Source organism: Carassius carassius, chromosome 6, assembly GCF_963082965.1.
Source record: "Carassius carassius chromosome 6, fCarCar2.1, whole genome shotgun sequence".
Lineage (NCBI taxonomy): Eukaryota > Metazoa > Chordata > Actinopteri > Cypriniformes > Cyprinidae > Carassius > Carassius carassius.
This window is the reverse complement of record NC_081760.1, coordinates 21,850,538-21,866,529: the sequence shown is the minus strand read 5'-3', so window position 1 is coordinate 21,866,529 and position 15,992 is coordinate 21,850,538. Positions and strand designations below refer to the sequence as shown.

The following is a 15,992-nucleotide window of genomic DNA, read 5'->3' as shown; positions in this document are numbered from 1 at the left end:
CATCCCATCTATGATGTCTTGCCAATCTATTACACTGATTTCACACATGCTTCATAGCATGGTCACGCAGAGGGTTTTTCAAAGAGTTTCCAACTCAGCATCTCATTCTCTTTGGGAAGCATGTGTAACCTAGAGGCATTTTCAATGGATTTCATTTCCTTCTCATTCTGCTTTTCTTTGGTAAAAAATTGACTGATTCAGAATCAGAATCAGAATCAGAATTAGAATTATTCGCCAAGTTGTGTGCAAATACACAAGGAATTTGTTGTGGTTTTTAAGGAGCTCTTAGTGTCTACATACGTACATACATGACACGAGAACACAAAGAAAAATTTAATTAGTAAGACTAAAGAAAAAAACTAATAATAATAATAATAAATCTGGAACAGAAGATTTATGTACAGATTTGTGCATTATTTACTATACACTTATATAAATAAAATATGCATATGTATTTACACAATACTTAAAAAGAGGCAATTGCTGGAAATGGAAAAAATTAATTACAGAAAACAGGTAATAATTTCTGTGTTAGCTTTTTAAAGGGGTCATACGATGCAATTTCAATTGTTCCTTTATCTTTGGAGCGTTACAAGCTCTTGGTGCATAAAGAAGATCTGTAAAGTTGCAAAGACAAAGTCTCAAATCCAAAGAGATTTTCTTAATAAAAGTTAAGAGTTAACGACACTCTCCTAAAGCAGCTCATTATAACACGCCCCCACATGTCTACGTCAAGATGTGGGAAGATTTGCATAACCCCACCCAAATGTTCATGGAGAAAAAAGAAGGCGTGACTTTTATTCTCACTGCCATGTTGTGGAGATGCTGTGTTTCGTTGTGAAAGTGAAACTACTTTGTTTGGCCTTCCAAAAGAGGACACAAATAGAAATCAGTGGTTAAGTTTTTACAACACTGTTAATATTTAGATGTACAGCCCATTTTACAGAGGACGAGGACTGTTTCCTGAACCAGTATCCTACAATGCTGTCTACACACAAAGGCTGTTTCTATAAAGTGGGGCAATTCCAACTTTGCCTTCCAAGGACAGTCTGGTGCTTCTGACTTATAGGCTGTAAGTACGATTACATATTTAAAGAATTTGTCACTGATGATTCAAACTCGAGTTTTGAAAAATAGAGTAGAGCTTATTGTTTGTCGTTTCTCTAAACACAAATGCAGACATGGTTTTATGTTTACACAGCGCGATATACAACGCAATGTGCAAATAGACAGTATAAGTCATTATAATCAGTAATTATGTCCCCACTGGATGCTTCAAATTCCTCGTTTGTAATGGGTTTTATTGGTTTTGTCTCATCGAGCCAGGACTTGGCATCACAGTATGTTAACGGGCGTAACATTTCTTTCACATGCTTGAGGCATTCAGCCAATCACAAAGCACTGGATAGCTGGCCAATCAGCGCACATGTCGCTTTTCAGAACAATGAGCTTTGTAAAAATTTACGCATTTCAGAAAGGCAGGGCATAGTGGAGCAACAATAATATATAGTATGTGGAATTTAAAAAAATAATTTAATTCTTAAACTGCATAAACACAATGCATTACACGAAATACACAAGATAATGTTCTTTTTAGCAATGTCATTGCTCCTCTCATACTATTGGTAGGCAAACTTATGGACTCAAAAGTGATATCAATCAGCAAGATTTATTTTTTTTATTTTATTTATTTTAATAGGATTCTTTTTTTCCGCGGCCAAATGCTGCACGCCGGAATCCAGCACAGTGCCGGAGAACTTTAAGCCCTGTAATCTTTTACATAGTGTTACATATTTATGAGTGTAATATAGCAAAATCAGCTATAAATCTTGAGGATCTGTGCAGCACAGCCTGGTCCTAAATCAGAAATTTCTTTTTCCTGAATTTACTTGGCACTGAGCTGGACAGCAATAAGTTATTCTCACTCTGTGAAGTGTTGGCCTTGAGTCAGAGGAAGAACACTGGCATTCTGTTGCCATTCTTTTGTATTACCTTGCTCAGTTTATTGCATTAATCTGAGAATGCTTTGCGCTCCTGGTATTAGTCAGCCAGTGGCAATCAATGCACAAAATCCATTATAAGCCATTGATTTCCTACCCTCAGTGGTCATATCAGCTAATGTCTACCAACAAGAAAGAAAATTAGCTCAGAGCACAAATCACTGTCTGTGCGATTGGAAAATGTGGTTACAATGACTTCAACATAAGTGAGTTTTAAATTAGGCCTCATTGTCAGCCAGTGTGAATTCTTTTAAGGTTAAAAATTAGATCTGGAATATTTCTGGGAGCATAGGACACAGACAAATGTCTTAAGACAATTGCTAATGTGAAAAATATTACTTAAAATATTCCTTTAACCAAAGTGGAAAAAAACAGCAGTTCTATGTGGAACGTAATAGTTTCAGACTGAATAGAGTCGAACTGTAGACCGTTTAACTACAGAAGAGCTTCAGAGATTTGTCTTTTCAGAAAAGTTCTTAAGCATATCATGCTGCACTGAACATTTCCCTGAAAGTCTGCTGTTAAAAGCTCAGTGTATGTGCATCCTTGGCAAATACAGGCAAAGAGGATTTATCAACCATAAATTTATCAACACACACACACATCACACACACACACACACACACACACACACACACACACACACACACACACACACACACACACACACACACACACACACACACACACATATTTGCAAATGTTTGTTTTTGTGAAAAGTGGGGACATCCCATAGGCCTAATGGTTTTTATACTGTACAAACTGTATATTCTATGGCCCTACACCTAATCCTAACCCTCACAGGAAACTTTGTGCATTTTTACTTTCTCAAAAAAAAAAAAAAAAAAAAACCCTCATTCTGTATGATTTATAAGCGTTTTGAAAAATGGGGACATGGGTTATGTCCTCATAAGTCACCCTCTCCTTGAAATACCTGTGTCATACCCATGTCATTATACAAAGTTGTGTCCTGATGTGTCACAAAGAACATGCGCGCACACACACACACACACATATATATATTTGCAATAGCACCCAGTTCTCTTTGGCGCTCTCACATCTTGCGTCTAGGGCTAAAAGATAAATAAAAATCATCTAAGGAAAGTGTAGGAAATTCATTAATCTCAATCAGTTATAAATCCATCTGCCCAAGTGTTTCTATAAAGTTGCTGGATAATCAGATGTTCTGCAGTAGCAGCTCTGGATTCTCATTAGCACAACATGATGAAATAAGTGCACCAACACATTGGCATAAAAAAACAAAAACCAAAAAACATTTTTGTCCAGTGAAAAATACTTCTTCAAACGACGTTCAAAATAAATTTTGGGGGTGAATCTGAGATCTGAGGGTTGTGTGTGTTTAAATAGGGGAATACATTAAAATAATTTGTAAACCGTGCCAGAGCAGAAGGTAGCAAATACTGCATAATATACATATTCATGTATGCAAACCGCATTAGCTGCAGTTCTTAATCCAGGAGGTTCCATAAGCCTTAATATTTAAATCTGATGAAATTACAAGATGTATGGCGCCCTAAGTGGGAATACCTGGAAGAAGAACTTTTATGCATAGCAACATAATCATAAAATACACAACCCCAAGAAATGCATGGTAAATACATGATACAATAAAAGACTGGTAGGTGTAGAACTGATGAAGTTTAATACCGTACTTTTTCTTATCCAGCAATGACAGTATGCAAAGTTATTATTCTTATTTTTTATTTTATTTTAATATTTATATATTATATAGATTGTTATATATTACACTCTCAGGAAAAAAGGCCAAAAGGCCAACTATTTACTAGGGTTATGAGAAAAAATAGATACAGCATCGTGATATTTTCCGGGGCAATACTGTACATATACACGGATGCCAAGTATCAATTTTTTATTATCCTGTTTGGTAGAATAATAAAATACATTTCTTAACAGCCCAGTAGATTGGTTGTGTTGGATTATTTCAGGTCAGCTGGTTCACTTTCTGCATACAGTAAGTTAGTAAAATAAAGATGGCAGCAGATATAAGACTACTGTATGTTTTATTTATTTACAATTTAACAGTAATTTACTTTTAAATGCCCCAATTTCTGAAGGGTCTGCACTAGGGCTGCACGTTTAATCGAATGCAATTGTCATGCACATCTTGCCAGTAAAGCCGGTTCTGTGATTAGTTATAAATCTCCAGTAACAGTACCTTTTGAAAAGGTACCACTCTTGTGAATAGAATGCTTTGAGCACTTTTTTCTCAGAAATTTTTCTGAGAAAATTTTCTTAAAAATTACATTGTAAGCATATATATATATATATATATATATATATATTAAAAAACATAAATTTTCTTCCTTGTATGCATTCTCTTTACAGGTATATCTGTCAGCATCTCCACCTTCAGTCTGGTGGCCATTGCCATTGAAAGATACAGCGCCATCTGCAACCCGCTGAAATCCAGGGCATGGCAGACCCGTTCTCATGCCTACAAGGTCATTGCTGCCACATGGGTAGTATCTGTGGGTATCATGGTGCCCTATCCGGTGTTTAGTGTACTGGTGCCATTCAACAAGCCAGACAACATCACAGCTCACATGTGCAGGCTTGACTGGCCCATCAGTCAGGTGGAACAGACTTGGTGAGTCTTTTGGCTACATTACTTGTCTTAACACTGAAAAAAAAAACAAGAAAAAAGAAAGTGTGTGTGTGTGTGTGTGTGTGTATATATATAAATAAATTAAAAAAAAAAAATATATATATATATATATACATATATTGTGTTTTTTTTTTTTTTTTTTTTTTTTCACAGCCTATTAAATGTTAAAAAATAAAGGCTTTACATTTTACTTTAACGTTGGATGACTTTAATTAATGGCTAAAACTGAGAGAGTAATGCATTTAATAGGGACATCAGTAGCAGTACTGATATTAATTATAGTGGCCTTCATTAATAATTGGCTATTTAGTAAAAAGATTTAAACACACATTTAAAATATACCATCTTAATGTTGTTCAGTGTGAAATCATGACGATATAAAAGTGATTAATTACATAAAAATGTATAGTTAATTAGGCAAATTAAAAAATAACAATAATCAATTGAAAGCATACACACACACACACGCACATATATATATTCTGTGTCTGCGTGAGAGGAAATAACTTTCTACACCAGCAGGCGGTAGTAGTCAATATTTGTCATTCAAAAAGAAAAGGCTAAACTAGCACTGTGCGTATACGAACCTTGAACAAAGCAGTGCTTGTGTAGCATTTTGAATATGTATCATGTTAATCACTTTCTTCATTCTAGACGACCACGTTTTTATGAAAATATTAGCATTTTGGTACGCTCAGGTAAGATGACAAAATTTAAAGCACTTCTATGTGTGTCCTCTTAACTTCATCATTTGTTTGCTTTTATAATGTTGATGAACCAGAGTGACCTTTCTCACTAATTTCAACAAATTTATCATAAGCAAAGACACTGGATCCATTGTGTCTGTCATGTTTTCTCACTAACATGGCCCAAATTGTAAATTCATAGCTTGATGAAATCCTAGTTTTCCACTCATTATTCTGAATTTGTGGTGGCATTCATGTGCGTTCAGATTGTAGATATAATATTTCAATATCACTATAAGTAACATTGCAAATACTTGTGATCTAACTCTCATTAGAAAATTAGTAGACTGTTATAGGTTGGGGTTACGTTTAGGATTAGTAGAAAAAGATGATGATACTCCAATAATGACTGATAGTTGAAATATAGTTGCAAAATTACTTTTATTTAGTATATGTCTAAAGTGGACTATTGTTTTTTTTTTTGTAATTTTGTATTTGGCACTTGTAAACATTGTCATATTCTTTACTTGCATAATAATAATATAAAAAATAAATAAACAAATAAAAAAACTATCCAGTCTGAACTGGACTATCTTTTATTGTAACACACATATTCTTGTATATGTGGTTTATTGGTACTACCATAGGTAGTAATGGTAATGGTTTTCATCCTGTACAAACAGTATTTTCTATCCCCTTTTATATATATTTATGGATCAGTATGTGTTCATTTCTATACAGAGAGGGTGTGAGAGGAAAGATGACATGTCCAACAAGCATTTCCTGCTAATGCAGTGAATAAAAGCGAGACAACCACAATCACAACCACGATGTATAGCAAGGACAAATGGCAGGACCAAAATAGAACTAACTAGCATAAACCAGAGCCTGTTTCATGCTGGATTAAGCTGGTCTGTAAACAGGGGAGCTGCTGTCAGGACTCAACTCTAAATAAGTTCAAAATGCATAACAAGAGCTCATTAATTTTGAAGCTGAAGTCCAAACCTCTACATTCATGTATAAATATTTTATATTCATGTTCCCTCTCTGTTCAGACATTCATGTCAGATGCATCAAATCACTGAACAAGTCCCTCACACAAATCACAGCCTGCTGGTTCAATTCATGGTCAGAGACTGGCTCAGAGGGATGTTAAGCTCCAGGGGGCTCGGATTTGTGACTTTTATGCAACTGTAGAAAGAGATAAAGTGATCATGATGCACTAGGAAATCTTATTTATTTATTTTTATTTTTATTTTTTACATTTTAGCAGGATTGAACACTCCTAATGTACACATACACCAGCTGCATTTAGTGAGTGTATCACTAAAATACACTCACTAAAAAGACTGACTGTGTCCCACCAGAAATAAAGAATCAGAGAAGCCACTGATATTGATACAACCCAAACCAGTTCATTTAAATGAGCTTTATCTATATTTATTTGTCACATTTTTACATGTGATGTAATGCAGCACTCCGTTAATTAATTTCTCTTGCATGAGTTTATATAAAGCTGTAAACTTTTATCTCACCTTACTTTGTATTGTAAATATGCGTGGTTGTATATAAGAAAAATACAGTGACGGGGTTCAGTTATCAAATGTTTTGAAATGGCCACAACATAGTAATTCGTAGGAAAAAATATATTGATTGTTATTATATATAATACATAAGGAAATGTAAGTGTGCATGTGAATATATATATATATATTCAAAAGTACAGACCGAGAGTTTGGAAACATTACTATTTTTTATGTTTTTGAAAGAAGTTTCTTCTGCTCATCAAGCATGTATTTATTTGATCAAAAATACAGAAATTTTTTTAATATTGTGATATATAAAATGTAAAAAAAAAAAAAAAAAGAAAAAAAAAAAAAAGAAGCTATGTTTTAAAAATATAAATATTTTGTAATAACAGTATACACTACTGGTCAGTAATTTGGGGTCAGTAATTTTTCTTTCTTTCTTTTTTTAAATAAAATCAATACTTTTATTCAGCAAGGATGTGTTACATTGATAAAAAGTGATAGTAAAGAAAATATGTTATTAGAATTTTTATTTTTATTTTGAATAAATGCAGTTCTTTTTAACCTTTTATTCATCAAATATATTAGACAGCAGAACTGTTTCCAACACTCATAATAAATCAGAATATTAGAATGATTTCTAAATGATCATGTGATAAACTGGATGTTACATGTGACACTGAAGGCTGGAGTAATGATGCTGAAAATTCAGCTTTGCATCACAGGAATAAATTATTTTTTTAAAAGTATATTCAAATAGAAAACTATTATTTTAAGTTGTAATAATATTTCACAATATTACTGTTTTTCTGTATTTTTGATCAAATAAATACATGCTTGATGAGCAGAAGAAACTTCTTTCAAAACATTAAAAATAGTAATGCTTCCAAACTTTTGGTCTGTACTGTGTGCATATATATATATATATATATATATATATATATATATATATATACATGAACAGACACACACACACACACACACACACACACACATACATATTTTGCATAAGGGTTTCCATCTCACTACCCATGAAATTGGTTTTGTTTGCTTTGTGCAAATAAGAAAAAAAAAAGAATTCTAGCTACACGCAGGTATTGAAGATCACACATTATACATTTGTTTTGCATAAATAGGGGCTTCCCAGTATTACACCCTCATCTCTTACATCCACTTTGTATGGATTAGTGTTGCTTTTATTGCCTTTGTGCTGGAGCTTGTAATGAATTTGAAAGCCACACAGGAAACAAGAAGAAAGAAAAGTGTCTTTGATATCAGAGAAGTGCAGCATGGAAAGGAGCTGCACACCCAAAGCTGTCTGATAGATGAAAAAGATCAGAGGAACAGACTACCAGAGATGCTTTCAGGGAACACTCCCATACTGTCATTTGAATATTTGAAAATAATATCATATGGGGTAGAGCTGTTTAATTTTAAGTTTGACATTCAAGTATTGCATTGTCTTTTTGTATGCCAGAGCTGATCATCTGACTACATTATTTTAAGTACCGTGTGACTGAATCTGAAGCTTGTGTTGTTCATTGCAGATAATTTAAATAGATGCAAATGCCACAGTAGTTAAACAATACTATAAGGCCATTTTACTGAATATCACCATTTCTGCAGGTAATCAAAACAATCAATAACATTTAGAATTCAGTACAACAGTTACGTTTGTGAGACTTTTGGAATACTGTCTCTGTAATTATTGTGTACATACTGCTCATGGAGGTAACTGAAACTTAGCCAATCAGATTAGAGGACTGAAACTAAATTTTGAATGAATTAATTTCAGACACTTCAGAATTTCAATCGAACCTTAGATCTTCTTTGAAAAATGCACCAAAACAGATCAGGACTGTGTTCCCAAAAGTGTTGTAAGCCTAAGTAGACCATTGAGAGTTAATGGGGCGTCAGATTATATAATGGTTTATCCCATATTTATATTATAAAACCCTTATTGGGTTTTCCGACTCTCCCTCCGCAGGTATGTATTGTATTTTTTTTTTTGTGTTGTATATATTTTTGTGTAAATAAATAAACTAAATCTACTTAAGCTTATTTTTTTGGAAAACACAGCTCAGTACAGTATCACTTAGTAGTTCTAATTTGTCCACTACTAGCTTGTTTTTTGGTTTACATACTGTTTATTACATTTTGGTTTCATTATCTGCATACACATTACATTTCACTGACATATATTTTGCTCTTTCTCTCTCTGTTAGGTACGTCTTGTTGCTCTCCATTCTGTTCTTCATCCCAGGTGTGGTGATGATAATTGCCTATGGTCTCATATCCAGAGAACTTTATAGAGGGATTCAATTTGAACTGGAGCAGAAGAAAGACTCTAGTGGTATGAACCATTTTCTTAAGCCTTCATACCACAATATCAGTTATTCCTAAAAGCAATGAGTTGATGTTCTCAAAATTTCAAAAGACTTTTCTGTTCTCTCTCCATTTCTGAGAGAGGCTGCTTGACCCATGCGTCCCATGGCATCCTTGGGCATTAAAGTTGTTGTACTGGATGTAAGTTCGCTCAGGGAGAAGCTTTAGACATTTTCAATTAGGTGTAAAGATGTACCTCTGGGGGCATTTCAGTTAGACATCCAGAGGTATCTTTTATTAGAAGTATGCTTCAAAAAGTATTACCTTGTGCCAAGGCTGTGATCTAAACATTAAGCAGGAAAAAGAAAATGAGAGTAAACAGTGAAGTTATTGCTTTGGAGAAATCTGAGTAGGGACATGCAAAACCAGGTCTTACATATTTAAACAAGATACTGGTTATACAGGTTGTTATTTGCACTATGTAACTCTCTTGTATCAGGTGTATACTGAATTTTACAAGATACTTTATATATAAATAAGCTAATGCATCCGCTTATGTTGTTTTGCCCTGCCAAACCTACATTACGCCATCTGCAGTTAACCTCAGTGTCAAAAGATTTTTCTGGTGTCTTTGGACAGCACAATGAACAGGTTGTCTCATGCTCAAGGACTTTCATGCTTAGTAAATAATTAATAATATACTGTATACTCTACTTTTAGGAGCACTGCAAACCTGCAGTTCAGAAATGTGGATATTTTATTTATATATGCAACTTTATTAAAACAACATACACACACACACACACACACACACACACACACACACACACACACACACACATATATATATATATATATATATATATATATATATATATATATACTCACCAACCACTTAGGTACACAGGTTCCTTGCTAGTACCAGATTGGATCTCATCGCAAAGGTGCTAAACTGGATTGAGATTTGGTGACTTTGGAGGCCATTTATTATAAAGATGTAATAAGAATGTCCATGCAATTCTGTTGGAAATACTGTAGCCAAAACAAAATGGGTACACTGTGGTCATAAAAGGAAGGACATGGTCAGCAACAATACTCAGGTAGGCTGTGGCATTTAAATATTGCTATTTTGGTACTGAAGGGACCCAAGTATGCTAAGAAAATATTCCCCACAACATTAGACCACCACCACTAGCCTGAAATGCTGATACAAGGCAGGATGGATCCATGCTTTCATGTTGCTTACACTACATTCTGGCCCTACCATCCGACTGTCCCATCAGAAATTGAGACTCACCAAAGCAGGTGACCTTTTTCCAGCCTTCTGTTGTCCAGTTTTGTTGAGCCCATGGGAATTGTAGCCTCTGTTTCCTGTTCTTAGCTTACAGGAGTGGCAGCCAGTGTGGTCTTCTGCTGCTGTAGATTGGTTATTTGAGTTACTGTTGCCTTTCTATCAGCTCAAAACAAGTCTGGCCATTCTACTCTGACCTCTTGCCCACAGAACTGCCGCTCACTGGATATTTTCTATTTTTTTTTTACCATTCTCTGTAAACCCTGAAGATGGTTGTGTGTGAAAATGTTAGTGGATCAACATTTTTTTTAATTCTCAGACCAGCCCGTCTGGCACCAATAACCATGCCACATTCAAAGTCACTCAAATCACCTTTCTTTTGCTTTCTGATACTTGATTGATACTTGCTTTCTGATACTGATACCATGGCTGCATCCAAAAACTGAAAAATGCTGCCTTTGGAGGAAACATTTTAAGGTAGGAAGGCATTACGGCACATCCAAATTCATTGTTAGCTTCAGTTCCTGTATGCTGAGATGCCTTCATCTGGCCGATTTTTGAATGCAGCATAGATGTATCCTTCGCTGCTTTTGATATCCCACAATCCTGTGCGTTCAATTTTATGGCAGTTAAGGTCAGTTTGTGTGTAAATGTACGTTTTTTATCAATTTTTTCCACTTTTGATGTAATTTCTAGCGAGAAATGAATATTGCAGTAATTAAATATTCACTTAGTTATCACCAAAGCTCTCTATATTTTGCTGTAGATTATTAAACCATTGCTCTGCCTCAGAAGCCTGTCCAAAATCAGTTTTATGAGGTGCCTTCATGCAAATTCGCTGCCTGCAAAATCATTGCCTGATACGGAAGCGAGGCAGCAAGTCAGCTGCCTAAATTTCCAGATGCAGTTTAGTTTATTACGCTTAACTACCTAATAAAGTGCCTGGTGAGTGTATATATATATGTTAATATATGAAATAGTTTCAATTTCTAATATGTTTCATATTTGTTTTTACTTTATATATCAATATATTTCATATATAGTAATGTAATACATGTACATACTGTTTATTACATTTGCATAAAAGTTTTGAATTCAAGACTGTGACGTTGAGGTCCTCTATTGGTCAGAGGTCTTCTCATTATACAGATTCAAGAGTCAGAATCCAGTGAACATTCATATGCAATATAATGTGACATTTCTTCTGATTTCTTGTGTTCAGATGGGTATGAATAGAGTTCAAAGTCTAGTGTGACTGCAGCTAAACAGACATACCACCAATATGATTTTGTAATAAAACACTTTTGTTTCTTTTATGTATAGGCGTAAAGAATGGGTTGAACAGCGCCCTGTCTTCTGGCCATGATGAGAGTGATGGATGTTATATCCAGGTACCAAAGAAGCCCCCTGCTATGGAACTTTCTGCTCTGACCACCTCTGGCACTGTAAAAGCGGACCGTCCACGGAGCAACACCTCAGAGGCAAAGCTCATTGCCAAGAAACGAGTGATCCGTATGCTGATCATTATAGTTGCCATGTTCTTTGTATGCTGGATGCCTCTATACTCTGCCAACACCTGGAAGGCTTTCGACCAAAAGTCAGCTCAGAGCGCACTTTCTGGAGCTCCCATCTCCTTCATTCAACTGCTGTCCTACACCTCAGCCTGTGTCAACCCCATCATCTACTGCTTCATGAACACCCGCTTCCGCAAGGCTCTCTTGGCCACCTTTGGGTGTTGCAGGCGGCCATGCCAGAGCAGGAGGAAGAGGAGGGAAGGTGATGATGAGATCACAGGAGTCACAGGGGCATCCATAACAAGGTTCAATTATACCACCGTTAGCACGGTAGGACCATGTTAGCATTAGCATTGCAGGTGTCTCCAGTTTGATCCATGAGCTGTGTACTTGTGACATGTACTACTTGTTTAAGAGTTCAGATTACCAGATGTGTTCTTCTTTTTCATGGTGGCAACATGCTTTGTTCAATGTGTCAGTTTTCATTTTTTATTTGGAAAAGAATACCTCATTTGTCTGTTCTTTCTGTGGCAAACTGTCGTTCTATGGTTGTGTCTTAAATTTATATCATTGTGATAAAATCAAAAGGTGCGGTTCATGTGATGTGCAAAGATGTAGCTTTATTTTTATTGTTTAAGATCTTCAGAGAACTTTTCAGAGGATGATCTTATCCTGCAAAGAAGTGTACACAGAGAAATAGCATAGAAATATTCCTTGTATCTTCAATGTTATGGAACCAAATACTGCATGTTGCATGATCAAACAAAAGACTATATACTGTCCTTATAGAAAGCTGCTTTCTGGCTACAAAATGGTACATTTTATTGTCTATTTTGAGTGTTGTGATGTAGCATCTGTATTTTGTTCTTTGTTTTATTAAAATGCTATAATGGCATCTTTATCTTAATGAGCTTTGCTTAAATAGCACCACTGAGAGTCCTTCTTTTGTATATTCTTTTTGTAAGAGATTTGTAGGAGACAATGTTTAATTTGTGCTCCTCTTTTTCTGATGTAAATCTCTTACAAGTTATACTACATGAAGATGTATCAGGTGGGGAAGGCAATTCAGTCTTCAATGGAATCAACAGTCTCTTGGAAACCTTTACCCCATTTGAAGTGATGCCATGGTCAGCACTGCCAAGCTGCATGACAGGTTGGAAATTGCAATGCCCTGGCACTAGAGATGTGAAAGGAAAATAATAAACTGTAGCGGGAAGTTTGATGTGATTGCGTTAGAGGCACTAATGTTATAATGGTTATTCTCAGACAAACACTGCCCCCCCCCCAAAAAATAATAATAATAAAAAAATAACCAAACCTTCCAGTCTATCTCAAATTGCATTGCTCTAATCGATTTCTCACTTATTGCTGAAGCTGATGAGACAACTGGGATATTCCAATTTCTCGCCTGGCCCCCAACGAACCCTCTCTGAAAATATGAAACGAGATAAGCTCTTGTTTGTACTGAAATTAATTTATTCAGCGGTTCATGCTAAACATGAAAGCTGGATTTGCACAGCGAAACCAAGTGTTTTAAAATTCAACCTCAAAAAATTCAAAGGACTGAACACACATGAGATGTTTGTGTGCTTATACTTAGTTTATCTTCTTATCTACTGTATATCAAATATGCCTGAATGGCCATATTTGATAAAAGTAAGTCTTCAAAACATTTTCGTAACTTTAAATAAACATTGTCTTGGCATGTAAAACTTTATTTTAAGTTAATGTTTATGATTTTAATTGAATTTAACTTCATGAAGCCTACAAAAATAAATACATAAAAAATTAATAAAATAAAATACGAATTAAAAATATACAGACATATACAAAAACCCACATAGAAACATATAGGAAAAAGAAATGACTTGAAATGAAAATAAATTTTGAGAAATTTGTAAAAAAAAAAAGTGTACAAATGCTCATTTTATAAGCATTTTAGGACCAATTCACTTGTGTTACTTTTTCTGTCTAAATAAATATGCTAAGTGCATAACATTATCAATGAAAGAAGCCATTTCTCTATCTCTCTGTTTCACCTTTCTTCTCACCTCCTTCATGGATTTGGGGGTCAGCTCCAGAATTCACAGCTTCATGAATTGTTTATGTGTCCCCCAGGATATATAGTGAAAGAAATATATCATCAGTGCTCACACATGCCCGCCCTTCTTACCTCTTTCATTTCTGTCTGCTTTTCTCTCTTGATTATCACTCCCTTCTTACAATTTTTCTTTTCCCTTTCTTCATTTTCTCTAAAGTACCACCTGGATATGTGGCAGACCTGTATCAAACCCAAGTCTTGGGCATAAACAGAGAGTGTTATTTCTCACTCAGGCACACAACCTGTCTGCTAAGCAACTGCTGTTATTTCTCTTGGTGTCAGCTACATCTGCCAAAAGCGACAGAAAGTTGAGCTGTTTTTTCTTCCAGGTTTGTTTTGTTTGGGTAGAGGATAGGTAACATAATTCTGGCCCAGGGCCTGAGCTACCTATATGAGCAGGCAATTGCCTAGGGCCTCAGGCTTTGAGGTGGGCCCTCCATAACCATAGCATACCCTATACGCTAGTCCACCAGTCAAGACAGGCAGTAAAATACTAGCCTCATTGTTCATTGGATGTAGTTAAATTATCACTCACCTGCAATCAAACCAATTAATGTTGCCGTTTCAAAGTGTGTCCTTCCTTCAGAATGTTTGCTGTAACAAACACATCCGAAGCAAAAGGCTAAATACGCATGCAAATAAATACAGCTCCTAATGAAGTTGTGTGAGATGTCGTTATCTGTTTTGAAGTGATTGCTATGGCTGTCCTTAGCTGACGTGGGGCCTGGTGCGAGGTATGGTGTTAGATGCTTATAGACTTCACCTTTAAAACTGTGATGGTGTATTATCTGCTATATTATCACAAATTGCGTTGCTACAATAAGCATCAATACCACAGTCAAAAACTATATATTTACATATTGGAATTTAGATGGCATCAATCAACAAAACCACTTTATTTCCACACATAATGTTAACAGTGGTCAAAATCATCTTCTGCCATGGTATAATGTGCTTTTGTAACTCTGCACAGGCAGAAAAACAACCGATATTAGTCAAAAATTTAACATTAACCACCAAAATGATGAGCTCAAATGAATTGTTCAATGAAACAATATCAGCAACACTCAATAAAGCTAAACCTCTGCTAATCATATTTGGAAACATTAAAGGTGCTCTAAGTGATGTCACACATTTTTTAGGCCAAAACATTTTTTGTCACATCCAGCAAACATCTCCTCACTATCCGCTAGCTGCTTGTCCCCTGAACACACTGTAAAAAACGGGGTCTCTCCAAACACCACAGGCTCCACAAACAACAAGAAAAACAAACTGGGCTCACCCGCACCACAAAACATAACAAACTGTTCCAGCCAATAACCGACAAGAAAGATTTGGGGGTGGGGTTTGGGGGGTTAATGCATGGATGAGGAGGAGGGAGGATCTAGCTAGCCTCCGTTTTGTTTGACAACAATTTGAACTTCAACAAGAAGTTACGACTCCCGGCATCGCTTAGAGCACCTTTAAGAGTTAATTATTATTGGTTACTTCTAAACATGTATTATATTTGCAGTTGATTTCCATCTTAATCTTTATGGCTGTAAATCAGCATCCGTGTTTTTTTTCTGTTCTTCTTCTATCTCTCTCCTTCACTAGACTTTGTTCATTAACAGCTGGTGTCATCGCTAATGGTCAGTTATCATTGGTGAAGTGAAGCTAACTGATTTTACCTGCATGGATAGTTCAACAGTCGACATTACAGGTGTAAATCCTACACTGCTTCAGTGTTAGTTTTTTACACCTGTGGGTGAGACTCTTATGAAGATTATATTTTTTAATGTTTTTGAAAGAAGTCTCTTATGCTCATTAAGCCTGAATTTATTTAATAAAAAATACAGAAAAAAACAGTAATATTCAGCAAGGTGTTAAATTTATTAAAAATAAATAAATAAATAAATA

At 35.3% G+C, this 15,992-nt stretch overlaps 1 protein-coding gene across 1 annotated transcript in view; it reads left to right on the top strand.

The window, feature by feature from the left end:
* LOC132141918 (cholecystokinin receptor-like) overlaps nt 1-13,672 on the top strand; it is a 45,176-nt gene extending 31,504 nt beyond the window's left edge. The window contains exons 3-5 of the mRNA XM_059551568.1: nt 4,368-4,629; nt 9,088-9,215; nt 11,802-13,672. Coding sequence (XP_059407551.1) covers nt 4,368-4,629; nt 9,088-9,215; nt 11,802-12,337 — 926 coding nt within the window. The 3' untranslated portion in view covers nt 12,338-13,672. The remainder of the gene's footprint in view (nt 1-4,367; nt 4,630-9,087; nt 9,216-11,801) is intronic.
* Nucleotides 13,673-15,992: the final 2,320 nt, after the last annotated feature.